This window comes from Cetorhinus maximus, chromosome 33 (assembly GCF_964194155.1).
Source record: "Cetorhinus maximus chromosome 33, sCetMax3.hap1.1, whole genome shotgun sequence".
Classification (NCBI taxonomy): domain Eukaryota; kingdom Metazoa; phylum Chordata; class Chondrichthyes; order Lamniformes; family Cetorhinidae; genus Cetorhinus; species Cetorhinus maximus.
Window position 1 is genome coordinate 13200379 of NC_135911.1, and position 21389 is coordinate 13221767.

At 45.3% G+C, this 21389-nt stretch overlaps 1 protein-coding gene across 37 annotated transcripts in view; it reads right to left on the bottom strand.

Moving 5' to 3' along the window:
- LOC144671591 (uncharacterized) overlaps positions 1-21389 on the bottom strand; it is a 320132-nt gene that overhangs the window by 177462 nt on the left and 121281 nt on the right. For 24 of the 37 annotated variants that reach the window (XM_078533559.1, XM_078533553.1, XM_078533554.1 and 21 more), the window contains 2 exons: positions 20074-20158; positions 8129-8213 (listed from right to left, as the gene is read on the bottom strand). In XM_078533559.1, the coding sequence (XP_078389685.1) occupies positions 8129-8213; positions 20074-20158 (170 nt within the window). The remainder of the gene's footprint in view (positions 1-8128; positions 8214-20073; positions 20159-21389) is intronic. The other 13 variants (XM_078533577.1, XM_078533575.1, XM_078533580.1 and 10 more) reach the window with 2 other exon arrangements.

Genomic DNA, 21389 nt, shown 5'->3' on the forward strand with positions numbered 1-21389 from the left:
GGGTGGGACAGGTGGAGCTGGATAGGGGGCCAGAGATACGTGGAGGCAAAGAAGAGATTGCCAAAGATGTCATAGACAAAAGGGAAAAGGGGTGCTGACGGTGGTGATATCATCTAAGGAATGTGCTTATGGGGACATTAAGGGTAGAAAGCAGAACAAGTTAGTGACAGATGGCCCTAGTGGGGGTGGGGTGGGGGGAACAGATCGAAATGGGCTAAAAGGTGTTGATTTACAAGACAGGACAATGAATTAGGAGCCCTCAGAACTCCCCCCATTATCACTGTCATGAATCACGAATTAGCCTAACATTCCTGTCTGCTCTTCAACACAGCTGATTTGCTAATCTGATTCAATCTGATTGGTGCACTTTATATCTTCATTGTCTAATGAATCTCTTTGGATCCTCATTGTCTAAGGGATTATTTCTGATCCAAACCCCAAATTGTTGTATTGTTGATTTCGATGCAGCATTGTAGACTGACTTGTCCCCAAGCTCAGCACTGACCCTACTCCAGCAGACACTGTGAAACACACTAACAAAGCGCCTCTAGCTTGAGCTCTGAATGTGTCAAGAGCAAAGTCAAATATGCAAACTGAATATTGACACCTTTACACACGGACAGCTTTGCCTTCCTTCTCTTTTTCAGTTATCTTGACCCCTTAACAAAGTTGCTATCATGGTGAGAATGGACAGGAAGTGTGACGCTGAACAGCCTGTCTATTCTAGGAGCTGCTGTGTTGACATCATGGGAAATTCTGACTAAAATCAGCAAAAGACATAAATTTCAGGCCATTGCTGTCAGAGTCCTAGCACATTTTTCCGAATGGCAGGCAGTGACTAATGGGCTACTGCAGGGATCGGTACTGGGGCCACAGATATTCATAATATATATTCATGATTTAGATGAGGGGACTAAAATTAATATTTCCAAATTTGCAGATGACACAAAGCTGGGTGGGAGGGCGAGCTGTGAGGAGGCTGCAGAGATGCGTCCATGTGATTTGGGCAAGATGAGTGATTAGGCAAATGCATGGCAGATGCAGTATAATGTGGATAAATGTGAGTTTATCCACTTTGGTAGCAAAATCAGGAAGGCAAACTATTATTTGAATGGCTATAAGTTTAGAGCGGGGAATGTGCAATGAGACCTGGGTGTCCTTGTACACCAGTCGCTGTAGGTAAGCATGCAGGTGCAGCATCCGCCCTCTCCATTCCCTATCTCCGTGACCTCCTCCAGCCCCTACAACCCAACAAGGTCTCTGCTCTCCCCCAATTCTGCTGTCAGACAGGCAGTCAGTGTATATCAGTGAGTGCAGGGGCGATGGTGAATGGGACTTGGTGTGAGTTTGTACACTGGCTCACTGCTGAATCGGTTCCCAATCACAGCTCAATAAGAATTATCTTCTACAAAGACTATTAACCATAAATCTGTCCGAGCTGACGATGATATTACCCTGAGAAGATATAGGAGGAAGTAAGATTTCCCCATCATTGTCCACTCCCAGATATTACATCAGCTTCTCACTCTGAAGCTGTGAAAGAGAAAGGAGTTATTGAGACCTCACCTCTTGTCCGACAGCTCTCGAGAGATCAGAATTGCTTTTAGACAATGTCTTCACAGACTAATTTGATTCTCTGTGGCATGATAGGTGCTCTGCAGCGAGTTACAAGGCTTTCAGAAAGAAAAACAATGAAGGATTTGCATTTCTACAGCACCTTTCACCACCTCAGGGCATTCCAAAGCTCCTGGATCTGCCCGTCTCTCATCTCTTGAGCTAGAAATATAGACCTGAGACTCACACCCAGATCACAATATTCAGCAGAAACCTTTCAAAGGCATCAATCATTGGAATCTGTCTTTATAAAGTCACAACATCAACAAAGGACGTTGTTGGTCGTGGAAGTGAATTCCAATCGTTCTGTTTTTTACCCAGTACCTGTCCAATTGCTCGCCTGGGTAGTAACTGCCCACACGCTCTGCTTGGGCTGAATGACCTCTTCCTGTGCTCCTCCCTCTGTGTGTTTATTGAGAAAGAGCTGATGTGTCACTCAGAGTCAAAATGAGAAAGCAGCTTGTGTTTTGAGCTGTTGGTAATCTGTTATGCAAGTGTCCGGTTGGCATCTTTTCATCAAACATAGCGCGGAACCGGGACCTAGGGCATTGCTTTCTGTATTCTGAAACACACCACACAGTCCACCCATCCACACAGCCATCAGGACATATGCTAATTGTTCTTTCAAGGAATGAAAGACTAAAATGGCTGTTTATTGTAGCTTTAGCTCATTCTGTTGTCAAAGCTGTCTCATCCATCAACGACATTTTGAAAAAAAAAAATTTCCTCTGTTCACAATTACAATGTAAACACGTCACGCTGTATTGATGTCCTCCCACCAGTGGTGGCACTGTAGGACCTCTGTTTTCCATTTTGTGTTGGAGAGAATCTCCGAACTCTACGACCAGTTCAGTTTCCCAGGTTGTTGTTAGTTTTGCTATTAATCCATGAATTAAAGACCTGGACTTCCTCGCAATGGCAATCATCGTCGGATTGTCACCCTGTTCCCCTGTCTCGCCTGAACCTTCGACTCAGACCCGACCAGGCCCAGGCTGTGCAGCGCCTCCCCGGGACCTAGCGTCGAAGTGCAGCTGATTCTAGGCGGAAGGAGACCACAGCCCCTGTTTTATGGTACCAGCTGCCGTTAATCAGGTCAGTTAAAGGTCCATTGAAGCTTAAAGGTCCTCGACAGGTCAGGGGGAAGGCCTGAGGTAAGTGGGTAGCATTTGAGGGGTGGGGTGATCGGGGGTCCTGGGTGGGAATCAGGGACCGGGCGCTCGGAGATTGTAGGGGGAGTTGTAGGTGGAGGGGGTGGAGGTGATCGGGTTCGGGGTGTTTGGAGATCTGGGGAGGGGGAAGGTGGTGAGGTTTCAGGAGGGTCGGAGGTGGGGACGCTGGGCGGAGGTTGGGTGGGTGTCGGAGGTCTGGGCGTGTTGGAGGTCGGAGGTTTCGGAGGTCAGAGGTGTTGGGGGTGTCGGAAATCTAGAGGGGGCGGTGGGGGTGGGAATGTCAGGGTGTCGGAGTTGAGGAGGGGGTCGGGCAGGGTCGGCGGGGGTGGATTGGAATGGACTCGGGGATTGGGGGGGTCAGAGATCGGTGGGGTTAATCAGGGTTGGGGGTCAGAAGTCAGAGGGGGTGTCGGGCTTTGAAAGGGAGGGTGTTGCCGGGTCGGTCCTGGGGGGATTGGGGGTGAGAGCCAGGCCCTGGCAAGGGTAGTGGACATTGTCCATTGGGAGGTGGGGGGAGCGCTGTTTTTACAGAGTTTCTGTCAGTGGCAGCAGTCCCACGAGGCCGAGGGTGCTCCCGTGGTGGGGCCTTGTCGGGGGTGTGTGGGAGACCCGGAGTGGGGAAGTTGAGGGGTGGGGTCCTAGATGGAGATAACTGGGGAGTCCGGGTGGTGGGGTGTCCCGTTGAGGGGAGTATTTCTGGGCTGTTGGGCGAGAGACAAAGGGGGGTAGTTTAGGGAGGGGCGTGGGGTTGTCTGCGGGAGTATAGTTTGGGGTGTGTGGGAGAAAGCTGGTGGGTGGCAGAGTCCCATGGTGGGTGGAGTATTTTAGGGTGTGGGGGAGGCCCTTGTGGGGGGGGGGGGGGATGGTCAGGTTGGTGGGGCTGTCATGTCGGGCGGCGGGGTAGTAGATGGAATTGGGGGAGACCCCTGTGGGGGTTGGGTTGGTGGGTGAGTCCTGTGGGGGAGTGGGTGTTGGGGGTGACCCCTGCGGGAGTTGGGTTGGTGGGGGAGTCCTGTGGGGGAGGGGGTGTTGGGGGTGACCCCTGCGGGGGTTGGGTTGATGGGGGAGTCCTGTGGGGGAGTGGGTGTTGGGGGAGACCCCTGTGGGGGTTGGGTTGATGGGGGAGTCCTGTGGGGGAGGGGGTGTTGGGGGTGACCCCTGCGGGGGTTGGGTTGATGGGGGAGTCCTGTGGGGGATGGTGTAGTTGGGGGTGAACCCTGCGGGAGTTGGGTTGGTGGGGGAGTCCTGTGGGGGAGGGGGTGTTGGGGGTGACCCATGCGGGGGTTGTGTTGGGTGGGGAGTCCTGTGGGGGAGAGGATGTTGGGGGTAATCCCTGGGTCTGTCTAATCGTTACCCAGATGTTTGAAGTGGTTTTAATGCTTCGACATTTCTCCAGGTAACTATTGGTGATCCAGTCGGAACCTTCCCGAGTGAGTGATTTAAACCCTATTTTCCGATGGTCCCCAGAGCAGGGCAATTGTCCAGGGGAAATTTGCCCTTCAGGAAATTGCTGTGCAAACCTTACCTGGGAACCTGTGAAGGGAATTCCCCGGCGCAGCTTTGGGGTAATACACCCCTCGCAACCCTCCCACAGCGCATATGACGCCCTGGAACTCAGACGTGACAGGCCAATAAATCCAAATGTTACTGAGAAATAAGTTTGGCTGCAAAATGTCGAGTCAGGAATGCCGATGTACTCTGGTCTCTCAACCCCCTCAAAAGCCGACCATGCCCCGAAACTCCAACCCACCTCACCTCCCCTTCTCTGACCTCCCCAACCCCCAACATACTCCCTAACATCCCCCTTGACCCCAGAGCACCACCCGACCTCCGACACCCCGAAAATCTGACCACCCTCCCCCACCGACCTCACACCACCACCTGAACTCCAAAACCCACCGCCCACCCTCCGACCACTTCTCCCACATCCAAACACCACACCCCTGACCACTGATCCTGCATTTCCTGAAGTCTACACTGGCTGATGAATATTCTGTAAACACTGACAGACAGGAAGGTGAATAACAGAATGAAAATTAACTCATAATCAGGGAAACGGGATTGAATTTGTCCGTTCTGTCCTGGTGGATCATCAAACGATATCTAAAGACATTTACAATCAGAATGGAGATAAGGATGTTTCCAACAGTGAGGGACAATCCTGAAGGAGGATGTTCGAATTGAAACCCACAGACAATCATCCTGGATAGATCATTCCGATGAAATTCCATCCGATTGTATCAAGATATTTAAAACTATTTCCTGGGAGTGAGTTCCTGTGGATTTTAGGAAGGTAAATTGGAGTTTTGAATGATTCTCCCGTTCTGTGTTCTCCCCACACTGTGTGTGTCTCATTCTTGCTCAGTTTATAAATTCCCATAAACAGAATCCTCGGCAAAATAACAATTTGCGTAAAGATCATCATTTGTAAAAGGACTGACTCCGCAGTCAGATTTCATTTCCAGATCCTTCTCATCTTTCGTCTGTAACAGAAACAGAAATGATCAGATTGACAATCAGAGTGATCAGTGTTTAGTATTATTGATAAAAAACAAAAATTCCACCCACAATAGATACATTAATTATTGTTAAAGAACTGGGTTTGATTATTGATACTGAAAGGGGATTGATTATTGATACTGTATGGGGTTTGATTATTGACACTAAATGGGGTATGATACTGAAAATGAACGGGGTTTGATTATTGATACTGAAACTGAACGGGGTTTGATTATTGACACTGAACGTTGTTTGATTATTGATACTGAACGGGGTTTTATTATTGATAGTGAATTGGAATTTGATTATTGATACTGAACTGGGTTTGATTATTGATCCTGAACTGGGTTTGATTATTGATACTGAACTGGGTTTAAGTATTGATACTGAACGTGGATTGATTATTGATACTGAACGGGGCTTGATTTTTTATACTGAATGGGGTTTGTTTATTTATACTGAATGGAATTTGGTTATTGATCCTTAACGGGGATTGATTATTGATACTGAACGGGTTTTGATTATTAATACTGAACGGGGTTTGATTATTGATACAGAACGGGGTTGGATTATTGATACTGACCTGGGTTTAATTATTGATACTGAACGCGGTTTGATTATTGACACTGAACTTGGTTTGATTTTTGGTAATGAACTGCGTTTGATTATTGATACTGAACGGGGTTTGATTATTGATACAGAACTTGGTTTGATTATTAATACTGAATGTGTTTTGATTATTTATACTGAACGGAATTTGATTATTGATACTGAACAGAGTTTGATTATTGATACTGAACTGGGTTTGATTATTGATAATGAACGGGGTTTGATTATTGATAATGAACGGGGTTTGATTATTGGTACTGAATGGGGTTTGATTATTTATACTGTATGGAATTTTATTATTGATCCTAAACGGGTTTTGTTTATTAATACTGAACGGGGTTTGATTATTGATACTGAACGGGGTTTGATTATTGATACTGAACGGGGTTTGATTATCGGTACTGAACGGGGCTTGATAATTAATACTGAATGGGGTTTCATTATTGATACTGAACTTGGTTTGATTTTTGATACTGAACTGGGTTTGATTATTGATACTGAATGGGGTTTGATTATTTATACTGACCTGGGTTTATTTAGTGATACTGAACGGAGTTTGATTATTGATACTGTTCGGGGTTTGATTATTGATACTGAACGTCGTTTGATGACTGATACTGAACAGGGTTTGATTACTGACACTGAACGGTGTTTGATTTTTGATACTGAAGGAAGTTTGATTATTGATACTGAACTGAGTTTGATTATTGATACTGAACGGGGTTTGATTATTGATCCTGAACGGGGTTTCAATATTGAAACTGAACGGAGTTTGATTATTGATACTGAACGGGGTTTGAATATTGATACTGTTCGTGGTTTGGTTATTGATACTGAACGTCGTTTGATCACTGATACTGAACAGGGTTTGATTACTGACACTGAACGGTGTTTGATTTTTGATACTGAAGGAAATTTGATTAATGATACTGAACTGGGTTTGATTATTGATACTGAACGGGGTTTGATTATTGATGCTGAACGGGGATTGATTACTGATACTGAATGGGGTTTGATTACTGATACTGAACGGGATTTGATTATTGATACTCAACCGAGATTGATTATTGATACTGAACTGGGTTTGATTATTATTACTCAACGGGGTATGATTATTGATGTTGAACAGGGTTTGATTATTGATACTGAACGAGGTTTGATTATTGATTCTGAATGGTGTTTTATTATTGATTCTGAACGGGGTTTGATTATTGATGCTGAACGGGGTTTGATTATTGATACTGATCAGGGTTTGATTATTGATAATGAACGGATTTTGATTATTGATACTGAACGGGGTTTGATTATTGATACTGAATGGTGTTTTATTATTGATTCTGAACGGGGTTTGATTATTGATGCTGAACGGGGTTTGATTATTGGTACTGATCAGTGTTTGATTATTGATAATGAACGGAGTTTGATAATTGATACTGAACGGGGTTTGATTATTGATACTGAAAGGGGTTTGATAATTGATACTGAACGGCGTTGGGTGTGAGTTTTGTTGGGTTTGGGAGTGACTGTATAAAACATTGCAGATACAGGACTGGATCAGCCATATCAATAACCAGGCTACTGGAGCAGCTGAGAGGCTGGGGATCCTGTGGTGTGTGACTCACCTGATTTCTCAAAGCCCAACCACGCTCACAGTTTTCATAAACAGGACCTCGATATTCATCAGCACGATGGTTCGATTTGATTCCCGCTTTCCCGTCGCCTCTCTTCTGTAATAGAGATGGAAATGGACAGAGTGACAATCAACATGAACTGTATTCGGTGTTGGGTTTGATTATTGGGGAGAGAGTTCCAGATTTCCACTCCCCTTTGTGTGAAGAAGTGCTTCCTGACATCACCCCTGAACGGCCTGGCTCGAATCTGAAGTTCCAGCCCCCTTGTTCTGGACTCCACCGACCCCCACCACCCACCCGCACTCGAGGAAATATCTTCTCTCTACCGACCCTATCGAGTGATTAATCATTTTGAACCCCTCAATTAGATCACTCCTTGATCTTCTAGACTCGAAAGAATATAATCCTAGTCTGTGTGTAACCTGTCTGCATAATTTAACCAGAAAGATGTTCTGTACAACAGACTTGAGCCTCACACCCAGATCTCAATAATCAGTAGAAATCTTTCAAAGGCATCAATCATTGGAATCTGTCTTTATAAAGTCACAACATCAACAAAGGACGGTGTTGGTCGTGGACGTGAATTCCAAACGTTCTGTTACTTACCCAGTACCTGTCTGACTGCTCGCCTGGGGAGGAACTGCCCACACGCTCTGCTTGGGCTGAATGACCTCTTCCTGTGCTGCTCCGTCTGTGTATTTAATGAGAAAGGCTTGTTGAGTGACTGTGAGTCAAATCAGGAACTGGGGAACAATTGTGAAAACCCTTTCATTGAAACGTAGGGCCTTAGTGTTGTGTTGTAAGCAAACTGTTAATCCTTTGTGTCCTGAATCTGTGACGTGATTCCTGTGTAAAGCTGAGCAGTCGTTGATCGAGTTTCAATTCACTGCTCACTCCAGGTGTTCAGGTGGATCTTCTGAAGGAGCAGATGTTGCTCAGCGCTCCTTAAAAATGTGAGAAACTGAACAACATATAAGAGGACGAGAGAGAGAATGAGGAGTAGAGACTTTGTGGAGATAAGAGAGAGAGTGAATGAGACATGGAAAATGGAAAGAGATTGCATCCACTAACGACAGACATGTTTTCATGTATAAAGCACCTTTCACAACCTCAGGAGGTCACAAGGTATATTATGGTCCAGGCCGACACTGCCAGTTACAGGACTGAGTTGTTAAACAGTGAGTTTTGGATGAGATGTTAAACAGTGAGTGGACATCAAAGCTCTTCAGAGGCTGTGAACGCTATAGAAATGCAAATTCGTTCTACAAGGAGAGAAGGTTCAAGAAAACATGTTCAAAAACAACTAATTGAACCTTCACACTTACTTTCTCACACACTTGAAGATGAAGAATCCACTCAGTCCAACACTCAAACAGATTCCAGCTCCAATCAATCCTGCTTTCCATTCATTGGAATCTAGCCCTGTAAAATCAGCCAATGAATGACTCCGGTACAGTTTTAGAATGGTTCCTAGATGTACATGTAGTAATTCTGAACTCGTGAAGTGATATTGTCTATACATGAAAGCTCTATACAAATAACATTTATCTATGTAATATTTATTGATAATATCCATGTACATGCAGGTTTCTACAAGTAGGATTCACATATAACAGAGGTGCCAAGCTGCTGAGGTGACACACAGGACGACATACACGCCAAACAGCGGAAGCAACATGCTACAGACAGAGCAAAGCGATCCCACAACCAACGGGTCAGATCTAAGCTCTGCAGTCCTGCCACATCCAGTCATGAAAGGTGATAGACAATTAAAGATCTAACAGGAGGAGGATGCTCCACAAATATCCCCGTCCTTAATGATGGGGGAGCTCAGCACATCAGTGCAAACGACAAGGCTGAAGCATTGGCAAACATGTTCAGCCAGAAGTGCCGAGTGGATGATCCATCTCGGCCTCCTCCAGAGGGTCCCAGCATCACAGATGTCAGCTTTCAGACAATTCGATTGACTCTACGTGACATCAGGAATCAGCTGATGATACTGGATACAGCAAAGGCTATTCGCCCTGGCAACAACCCGGCAACAGGAAATAATGGGGCTACAAATGCGGATCAGAGGCTGGGAACTCTGCGGCGAGTAACTCACCTCCTGACTCCCCAAAGCCAGTCCACCATCGACAAGGCACAAGTCAGGAGTGTGATGGAATACTCTGCACTTGGCTGGATGAGTGCGGCTCCAACAACACTCAAGAAGCTCGACACCATCCAGGAGCAGCTTGTTTGATCGACAGCTCATCCACCAGCAGAAACATTCATACCCTCCATCACTGGCGCACAATGGCAGCAGTGTGCACCATCTACAAGATGCGCTGCAGCACCTCACCAAGGCTCCTTCGACAGCACCTTCTAGACCCTTAACCTCTTCACCAAGACAGTTCCAAGTCAGTGTGTTGTGTGACTTGGAGGCGAACCTGAGGAGGTTGTGTCTGCTGTGGGACTTGGAACTATATCGGCTATTCCTTCATCGTCGCTGGGTCAAAATCCTGGAACTCCCTCCCTAACAGCACTGTGGGTGTGCCTACACCGCATGGCCTGCAGTGGTTAAAGAAGGCAGCTCACCACCACCTTCTCAAGGGGCAATTACAGATGGGCAATAATTTCTGGCCATGCCAACAACGTCCACATCCCATGAGCTAACAACAACAGAATGTTGAATTCTGTGTACACTCACATTCCACAGTGATGGTTATGAACCCCTCCACTGCTCCATGTTCATTCTCTGCCACACACTGATAGTCTCCAGTGTCCCTGGATGTAACGTGAGGAATCACCAACCACAGCTCATTGTTGGAACTTGTTCTGTTCATTGGGACATTAAGATGTCGCCAGGTCAGGTTAGAAGCTGGGAAGCTCTCGACAGAGCAGATTATCACTGCAGAATTCCCGTCAATTATATTGATCGATGAAGCGTTAATCAAATCAAGAGAACTAATTGAGAGATTCTGTGGTGCGTCTGAAAACAAATAAAGATCAGTTAACTTACATTGACTGTGAAGCACTTTGAGAGACCCTGAGAATGTGAAAGTTCTGATATCAATGTAGGTTCCTTCACCGCAAAGCACTTAATTCAGGCAGACACTTCAGTTCAGTACTGAGGGAGTGCTGAACTGTCGGAGGGTCAGTACTGAGGGAGAGCTGCCCTGTTGGAGAGTGAGTACTGAGGACCTGCTGCACTGTCGGAGGGTGAGTATTGCGAAACCTGCACTGCCGCATAATCAGACTGAGCAAGTACTTCACTGTCAGAAGATCAGTACTGAGGGAGTACTTCACTGTCGGAGGATCATACTGAGGGAGTGCTGCACTGTCGGAGGATCAGTAGTGAGGGAGTGCTGCACTGTTGGAGGGTGGGTACTGAGTGAAAGGCTGCACTGCTGGAGCGTTAGTACTCAGAGAGCGCTGCACTGTCGGAGTGTCAGTACTGAAAGAGTGCTGCACTGTTGGAGGCTCATAAGACCATAAGACCACAAGACGTCAGAGCAGAAGTAGCCCATTTGGCCAATCAACTCTGCTCCGCCATTCAATGAGACCATGGCTGATCTGACAATCCTCAACTCCACTTTCCTGCCTTTTCCCCATAACCTTTGATTCCCTGACTGATTAAAAAACTGCGTTTCTTAACCTTGAATATAATTAATGACCCAGCCGCTGCAGCCCTCTGCAGTAAAGAATTCCACACATTCCACACATACCATCTGAGAGAAGAAACTCCTCCTCATCTCTGTCTTAAATGGGTGACCCCTTACACTGAGATTATGCTCTCTGGTCCTAGACTCTCCCACAAGGGGAAACATCCTCTCAGCATCTAACCTGTCAAGCACCCTTAGAATCTTATATGTTTCAATAAGGTCGCCTCTCATTCTCCTGAACTCCAATGAGTACAGGCCCAACCTACTCAATCTCTCCTCATAAGAATATCCCTCCATTTCAGGGATCAACCTAGTGAACCTTTTCTGGACTGCCTCCAATGCCAGTACATATTTCCTTAGATAAGGGGACCAAAACTGCTCACGGTATTCTAGCTGTGGTCTAACTAGTTCCTTGTATAGTTTTAGCATGGCTTCCCTATTTTTATTCTCCATTTCCTTTGAAATAAAGGCCAACATTCCATTCGCCTTCCCTATTAACTGTTGAACTTATATGTTAGCTTTTTGAGGACCCCCAAATTCCTCTTTGCTTCAGCTTTCCAACGTCTTTCTCCATTGAAATAATATTCAGCTCTTGTATACTTCCTGCCAAAGTGCATAACCTCACATTTTCCCACATTATATTCCATCTGCCAATTTGATGCCCACTCACTGAACCTGTCTATGTCCCTCTGTAGACTGTTCGTGTCATCCTCACCACTTGCCTTCCCATCTATTTTTGTGTCATCCGCAAACTTGGCAATGGTACATTAATTTCCCTCATCCAAGTCATTAATATATATTGTAAATAATTCTGGCCCCAGCACTGATCCCTGTGGCACTCCACAGGTTGCCATCCTGAAAATTCCCCCCTTATCCCAGCTCTCTGACTTCTATTAGTTAGCCAATCCTCTATCCATGCTAATATACTACCCCCAACACCATGGGCTCTTATCTTATTAAGTAGCCTTATATGTGATACTTTATTGAATGCCTTTTGGAAATCGAAATATATTACATCTACTGGTTCCCCTTTATCTATCCAGTTTGTTACCTCCTCAAAGAATTCTAATAAATTTGTTAGGCTTGATTTCTCCTTCATGAAGCTGTGCTAACTCTGTGTGATTAAATTATGCATTTCCAAATACTCTGCTTTTACGTCCTTTATAATGGACTCTAACATTTTCCGAATGACAGATGTTAGGCTAACTGGCCTATAGTTACCTGTTTTTTGTCTACCTCCATTTTTGAATATGGGTGCTACATTGGCAGTTTTCCAATCCTCTGGGACTTTCCCAGAATCTAAGGATTCTTGGAAGATTAAAACCAATTCATCCACTATCTCTGCAGCTACTTGCTTTAATATACTAAGATGCAACCTATCAGGTCCAGGGGACCTATCAGCCTTGAGACCCATTAGTTTCCCTAGTATTTTTCTCTACTGGTAGTTATTGTATTTATTTCCTGCCCCCACCCCACTTTTGCCCCTTGATTATTTAGTATTTTTGGAATGCTATTAGTGAGTTCTACCGTGAAGACTGATGCAAAGCATTTATTCAACTCCTCTGTCATTTCCTGGTTCCTCATTATTATTTCCCCAGCCTGATTCTGTAAGGGGCCTATGTTCAGTTTGGTCTCTCTCTTCCTTTTTATATATTTAAAGAAGCTTTTACTGTCCTTTTTTATATCACTTGCTAGTTTACCTAGATTTCTCTCTCTTTATTTTTGTTTTGGTCATCTTCTGTTGGTTTTTAAAACTTTCCCAATCCTCTGGCTTACCACTAATCTTTGTCATATTGCATGTTTTTTCTTTCAATTTGATACACTTCTTAACTTCCTTGGTTAACCATGGTTGGTTTATTCTCTTCCTACAATCCTTCTTCCTCACTGGGATATGTATTTGTTGTGAGTCATGAACTATTTTCTTAAACATCTGCCATTGTTCATCAACCATCTTTTCTGCTAAAATCCTTTCCCAGTCCACTCCAGCCAACCCTGTCCACATTCCTTTGTAATTAAACTTATTTAAGTTCAGCACAGTTTTTTCCGACCTAAGTTTCTCAGTCTCAAACGGAATGCTAAATTCTACCATGCTATGGTCACTGTTTTCCAGGGGATCATTTATTCTGAGATCATTTATTAAACCTGCCTCGTTACAAATTACCAGATCCAAAATAGCCTGATCCCTGGTTAGATCCACAACATATTGTTCCAGGAAACTGTCTTGAATACACTCTATGAATTCTAGCTCGTGGCTACCTCTGCCAATTTGGTTTTCCCAATCTACATGAAGATTAATGTACTGCCTTTTTTACATGTCCTCATTATATCCTGATTTATTCTCTGTCCTACAGCATAACTACTGTTAGGGGACTGATAGACCACTCAAACCAATGCCTTCTTCCCGTTGTTATTCAATAACTCGAGCCATATGGATTCTACATCCTCCCATCCAAGATCATTTCTTGCTATCGTACTTATTCCATCTCCTAATAACAAAGCTACCCCACCACCTTTCCTCCCTGCCTGTCTTTTCGAAAAGTCACATACCCCTGACTATTTATTTCCCAGCTTTGATCTCCTTGTAACCATGTCTCCATAATGGCTATAAGATCAAACCCATTAACCTCTATTTGTGCCTTTAATTCATTTATTTTGTTCCATATACTATGTGCATTTAAGTAAAGAGCCATTAATTTTGCCTTTTTATAATTTTTCCTCCTCTGGCACTATTTGCTGATGTATTTTTATGTTCAGACAACCTGTCCCTCCCTGTCACACACTGGGTATCATTGCCTAAATAGCTATCCTGCAATGCTGACAAATCCTTTTACTTTGTAATGCTACATCTACCCTCTCCGGAATCCTCTCCCCATCTATTTACTTTAAAGCCAATACTGAGGGAGAGCAGCACTGTCAGAGGGTCAGTACTGTGGGAGTGCTGCACTGTTGGAAGGTTTGGACCGAGGGACTGCTGCATTATCAGAGGGTCAGTCGGGAGGGAGGTATGCAATGTTGGAATGCAAGTTCTGAGGGAGCGCTGCAGAATTGGAGGGTCAGTACTGAGGGATTGTGTCATTATTGGATGGGCAGTACTGAGGGAGTGCTGCACTGTTAGAGTGTCAGTACTGAGGGAGTGCGGCACTGTTGAAGTGTCAATAATGATGGACTGCTGCACTCTCGGAGGGGCAGTACTGAGGGAGTGCTGCACTGTCAGAGGGTCAGTACTCAGGGAGTGCTGCACTGTTGGAGGATCAGTACTGAGGGAGTGCTGCACTGTCAGAGTGTGACTACTGAGGGAGTGCTGCACTGTTGGAGAGTCAGTACTGAGGGAGTGCTGCACTGTCGGAGGATAAGTACTGAGGGAGTTCTAAACTGTTGGAGGATCTGTACTAAGGGAGTGCTGCACTGTCAGAGGGTCAGTACCGAGGGAGTGCTGCACTGTCAGAGGGTCAGTACTGAGGAAGTTCTGCACTGTCAGGGGGTCAGTACTGAGGAAGTTCTGCACTGTCAGGGGGTAAGTACTGAGGGAGTGCTTCACTGTCAGGGGGTAAGTACTGAGGGAGTGCTGCACTGTCAGGGGGTTAGTACATTGCGAGTGCTGCACTGTCAGGGGGTTAGTACATTGAGAGTGCTGCACTGTCAGGGGGTTAGTACATTGCGAGTGCTGCACTGTCAGGGGGTTAGTACCGAGGGAGTGCTGCACGGACAGGGGGTTAGTACATTGCGATTCGTGCACGGCTCTATCGGCCTTTTGGCTGGAAATAAAGGCCCCTGTGTTAATGTTCAGAAACTGTTCTTAATGTCGTGCTGGTCAGTATTTTGCCCTAAAAAACAGATGATTTGGTCCGCATCAGAATACCTTTCTAAAGGAAACTGCTATGCATAATCTAGACTGTTCAGGCCAATGCAGAATGAAGGATGTCTGTACTTACATTGCACAGTTAGTACGAGGGTCTGCTCCGATGAAACAGATGGATATCTCACTCTGCAGCTGAGAGTTTGTCCGTGGTGTTTGAGTGATGGGATCAGGGTCAGAACAGAAGTATAGGTCGGAGTGACGCCATGCTGAGTTACAGTGTTTGAGACTGATCCAGGTAGGTCAGTGGGAGTGTCCCAGGTTAAGACAGGTGCTGCTGTTCCATTGCACGTTGTGTTGAAGATGCAACTTACATCCACACGCTTTCCTGCAATAATTTCAGCAAGGAATATCGTGGGTTTATCTGTGAAATCTAACACACAGAGAATGGATCCTTTTAGAGAAATATAACGTGAAGCATCAGTTCAAATAGAAATCACAGTCTCACAAGAGAAAGCACTTTAACAAGGATAATATCAGAACTGAGAGGTTACAACAATCAGGAGAGAATTTCCTGCTTTGAGACTTTGGTGTTTCTGTCTCTCAGCTTAATGCGCATTCACTCCGAGACACTTGAACTGAAAATAGTGAGGGTGGAGGAGCAGACCAGAGTTTGGAGTGCACCCTCTGACCATTATCTCAATGATCTGGGCCTTTGATGTTATTGTATTCCATGGGATCTTTCTGTGCATTAATGGTCTGCTGTGTTTCTGACATGACAATGATAAAGAGAATTCAGGAATTATTTCATTGGCCGTTAACGTGTAGGAGACGTGCTGAGGTGGTGAAAGGCGCTATTGAAATGAAAGTCTTTCTTTTGTCAATATGCATGATTTTTAAAGAGGATTAGAGAGATCGATGGGAGTGGATATCCTGATAACATTGATGGACACAGTCAATACATTTAATCATTGATATTAAAAGTGATTATTAGATTTTGCTTTTGGACTGAACTGGAAGCTATCACCAGGTTACCAGGTTGCATATTAACTCGAAATTAGAAGCTAAATGGTCTAAAGGAGCATAGAACAATAGATTATATTTATATAGTGCCTATATTATAATATAACTTCCCAAGGTGCGACACAGGAGCATTATAATAGAGTATGGTCCCCCGCCATATAAGTAGATATTAGGTCAGATAATCAGAACTTTGGTTGAAGAGGTGAGTTTTAAGGAGCATCTTAAAGGAGGAGATAGAGAGGTGAAGGGATTTAAGTCTCAGGACCCAGGTTACTGGAGGCATGGCCGTCCATGCTGAAGCGATGTAAATCGGGGATGCTGAAGAGTCCAGAGGTAGAGGAGCGCAGAGATCTGGGAAGGCTGTAGGACAGGAGGAGATTACAGAGATAGGGAGGAAACAAGGACGAGAATTTTGCAATCAAGACATTGCTTGACCAGGAGCCATTCGAGGTCAGAGTGTACAGGGTGGATAAGGGAACGGATAGTTACTGCGAGTTAAGACAGGGGCAGCAGAGTTTTAGATGACCCCAAGTTTACGGAGGGTAGAATGTGCGAGACCAGCCAGGAGTGCGTTGGAATAACCGAGCGTGATGAGATGAGATGGAGATTGAGATCGCCGAGGATGAGAACTCAGTCGGTGCAGAGACTGAGGGAGGAAAGCAGTGAAGATATCCCGGGGTGAAAATGTTTATCGTTCCTGGAGTGATCGGCGATGGAGAACGAGAATTTAGAAGGAGAGATGAGAGGGGTGAAACACGGTGAGATATTCAAAGGAGGAGAAAGTGCCAGAGGAGGTGGGGGTAGGGGTCAGGCCAAGGTGTGATATGGTGATAAGCTCCGCACTGTCACCAGGTCAATCCTGACAGTGTGAGGGGTGGAAGGTGTAGTCGGGAGGAGACACTTCGCTCAGGTGGGAGGTGTCATCACCCCTCAGCTCGGTTTCCGTTACAGCTCTGATGCAGATTCAATTACACACAAGCTCATGGATCTGGGAGCAGAAATAGACAAATCATTAAAAATAGTGATGCTGTTTAACACGGCCAAAAAACAAGCAAATCAAACACTATTATTTCCCATTGAGTGTTGAATGTGAATTGTTGAGTAATTATAACACAGCACTTACCAGAAACGTGAAGCTGGGTTACAGGAAGGTAGCTGTAACTATTTATGCTGTCAAATTCTATCCTGAAATAATAAGGTCCTGCATCTTCCCGTCTGATGTTGTTTATAATTAGGGAACAGTTGCCATCTTTCGGGTCTCCAGACAGCCGGGTCCGATGGCGGAACCGTGGTAACTCGTGACTGTGATCCTTGGAGTGAAAGGCTATAGACAATGCTTCCCAATCCTCATTATTAAACCAGACTCCACCTCGCGGTTGGTTTTCCAACTTTGATGGATAACTATAATGACATGGAATCTGTACACACGAACCTTCCTGCGCTGTCACCTCTCGTGGAGTGTCGCCTTTCCATTCTTGTGACAGTCCAACTGAGGAGAGAAATGTCAATATTTAACACTGGATGTTTTTTAGATTCACTAGGCTCGACATCCAGCCCCTCCATCATTGGGGCACAGTGGCTGCAGTGTGGACCATCTACAGGATACACAAGGAACGCCCCAATGTTTCACAATGGATGGGAGAGAATCCTGGACACAGGAGTGGACAAGGTCATTCTACATTGGCTCATGGTCCTCAGGACCCTGTTTAGTGAAGCCAGTGAGAAAGTGTCACTGTGCCTTCTATTTTAATGCTCCGTGGGATGTTTATTTTACAGTAAAGGTACTATATAAATATAATCTATTGTTCTATGCTCCTCTAGACCATTTAGATTGTTAATTTCAAGCTAACATGCAACCTGGCGACCTGGTGATAGCTTCCAGTTCGGTCCAAATGCAGCCTCTAATTATCACTTTAATGTCATTGATTAAATGTGACGCAACACAATGTCTACAAGACGCACCAATTGAGATCCATTCAGTGCTGATTTACAAGACAGGACAATGGATTAGGAGCCCTCAGAACTCCCCACATTATCACCGTCATGAATCACTAATTAGCCTAACATTCCTGTCTGCTCTTCAACACAGTTGATTCGCTAATCTGATTCAATTTGATTGGTGTTCATTCTCTCTTCAATGTTTAAGGAATCACTAATCACTCGGCCTCGAGTTATTCTCTTTCCCACAAGAGGGAACATTCTCTCCCTACCCAGTCAATCAAAACCTTTCATCTAAACCTATTGCAGCTTGAGTATATAGTCGGGAATCCAGGGGCACGGAATCTCAGGAGAAGAGATGGAAACCCTGTGAGGGTGAACGTCACTAAGGCCATCCGAGCTGAAGCGACTTTTGGAGAGAATTCCAAGGCAAGGTCTTCGAAGTTGAAGACTGGAACCCTCATGAGAAAAACAGAGTTTCAGTGAGATTGGTTAACTAACAAGTGATCTCTTCAACACAGCTGATTGGCTAATCTGAATCAATCTCATTGGTGCACTTTGGATCCTCATTGTCTAAGGAATCTCTATGGAGCCTCATTGTCTAAAGAATCTCTATGGATTCTCATTGTCTAAGGGATTATTTCTGATCCAAACCCCATATTGTTGGATTGTTTATTCCGATGCAGCATTGTAGACTGACTTGTTCCCAAGCTCATCACTGACCCTATTCCAGCAGAGACTGTGAAACACACTAACAAAGCGCCTCTAGCCTGAGCTCTGCATGTGTCCAGAGCAAAGACAAATATGAAAAATGAATATTGACACCTTTACACATGGACAGCTTTGCCTCCCTTCTCTCTTTCAGTTATGTTGCTCCCTTATTGAAGTTTCTAGCAAGGTAAGAATGGACAGGAAGTGTGATGCTGAACAGCCTGTCTATTCTAGGAGCTGCTGTGTTATCTTCATGGGAAATTCTGACTAAAATCAGCAAAAGTCACAAGTTTCAGTATATTGCTATTGGAATCCTAACATTGGGATAGACTTCATCCCCATTTTTTATTCCTGATTTTCTACTCAACTTTTAACCGCCCACACCCTACCCACATCACTCACTGACATACGTAGGCTCCCAATCAAGCAATGCCTCGATTTTAAGATCCTCAGCCTCAATTCTCAATCCCTAAAACCCACTCTCCCCTCCCTATCTCTGTAACCTCCTCCAGCCCCTACAACCCTCCCTATCTCTGTAACCTCCTCCAGCACATACAACCCTCCCTATCTCTGTAACCTCCTCCAGCCCCTACAACCCTTCCTATCGCTGTAACCTCCTCCAGCCCCTACAATCCTCCCTCTCTCTGTAACCACCTCCAGCCCCTACAACCCTCCCTATCTCTCTAAACTCCTCCAGCCCCAACACCCTCCCTATCTCTGTAACCTCCTCCAGCCCCTACAACCCTCTGAGATCTCTGCTCTCCACCAATTCTGCTGTCAGACAGGGAGTCAGTGAATATCCCTGAGCGCAGGGGTGATGGGTGATTGGGACTTGGTGTGAGTTTGTACACTGGCTCACTGTTGAATCGGTTCCCAATCACTGCTCAATAAGAATTATCTTTTACAATAATTATTAACCATAAATCTGTCCGAGCTGACGATGATATTACCTTGGAGGAGTGACAGGAGGAAGTAAGATTTCCCGATCATTGTCCACTCCAAGATATTTCATCAGCTTCTCACTCTGAAGTTCTGAAAGAGAAAGGAGTTAATGAGACCTCACCTCTTGTCCGACAGCTCTCGAGAGATCAGAACGGCTTTTAGACAATGTCTTCACAGACTAATTTGATTCTATGTGGGATGATAGGCGCTCTGCAGAGTGTTACAAGGCTTAAGAAAGAAAAACAATGAAGGATTTGCATTTCTATAGCACCTTTCACAACCTCAAGGCATTCCAAAGCTCATGTCTCTGCACTTCCCTCGTCCCTTGAGCTAGAAAGATGTTCTGTACAAAAGACTTGAGCCTCACACCCAGATCTCAATAACCAGTGGAAATCTTTCAAAGGCATCAATCATTGGAATCTGTCTTTATAAAGTCACAACATCAACAAAGGACGTTGTTGGTCGTGGAAGTGAACTCCAATCGTTCCGTTACTCACCCAGGACCTGTGCGACTGCTCGCCTGGGGAGGAACTGCCCACACGCTCTGCTTGGGCTGAATGACCTCTTCCTGTGCTGCTCCCTCTGGGATTTAATTTGAAAGGGTGGATGTTGCAACGTGAGGTCAAATGGGAGGAGCTTGTTGTGAATGTGAGAAACCCACTATTTGCCTTGCACTGTAAGCAAACTGTTCACCCCTTTGGTGCCAAGACTGTGGTTGAATGGCTTTCTGCTGTTCCTCTTTAACAGGCTCATGGAGCTGAATGGGCCTCCTCCTGTTCCTGTGTAACAGGCTCAATGGACGGAATTGGCCTCCTCCTGTTCCTGTACAACAGGCTTGAGGGGCTGAATGGGCCTCCTGCTGTTCCTGTGTAACAGGCTCGAGGGGCTGAATGGGCCTCCTTCTCTTCCTGTATAACAGGCTCAAAGGGCTGAATGAGCCTACTCCTGTACGGGCTAAATGAGCCTCCTCCTGTTCCTGTTTAACCGTCGAGGGAGCTGAATGGGCCTCCTCCTGTTCCTGTTTAACAGGCTCGAGGGGCTGAATGAGCCTACTCCTGTACGGGCTAAATGACGCTCCTCCTGTTCCTGTTTAACAGTCTCGAGGGGCTGAATGGGCCTCCTCCTGTTCCTGTTTATCAGGCTCGAGGGGCTGAATGAGTCTCCTCCGTTGAAAATGAAGCCACCTGAGGTGAAGTTGAGGCTATATGATGACGATAACATTTCTGTTTGTGGGAGCTTGCTTTGCGCTAATTGGCTGCTGCATTTCCTACATTACAACAGTGACTACACTTCGAAAAAAGGGTGAACTCAATTGTAAAGTGCTCTGGGACATCCAGAGATCATGTTATACAGAAGAGATTTGACTGAAGCAGCAAATGTTTTACTGACAGGAGAATGAGTCTCTCAAACACACACTCTCGCACAGACACTGTCTCACAAACTCTTTCTCTCACACACACTCTCTCACACACACACACACACTCTCACACACACTCTCTCACACACACAATCTCTCTCTCAAACACACACTCTCTTGCACAGACATTCTCTCTCGCAAACACACACTCTCTCTCAAACACTCTCTCTCTCACACACACACACTCCCTCACATACGCACACTCTCTCAAACATGCACACTCTCTCTCTCTCAAACCCACTCTCGCACAGACACTCTCTCACACACACTCTGTCTCATTGAAACACAATCTCTCTCACTCACACACAATCTCTCACATACACACTGTTGCTCCCTCTCTCAAATACACACACACTCTCACTCTCTCACATGCACCCTGTCTCACAAACACTCTCT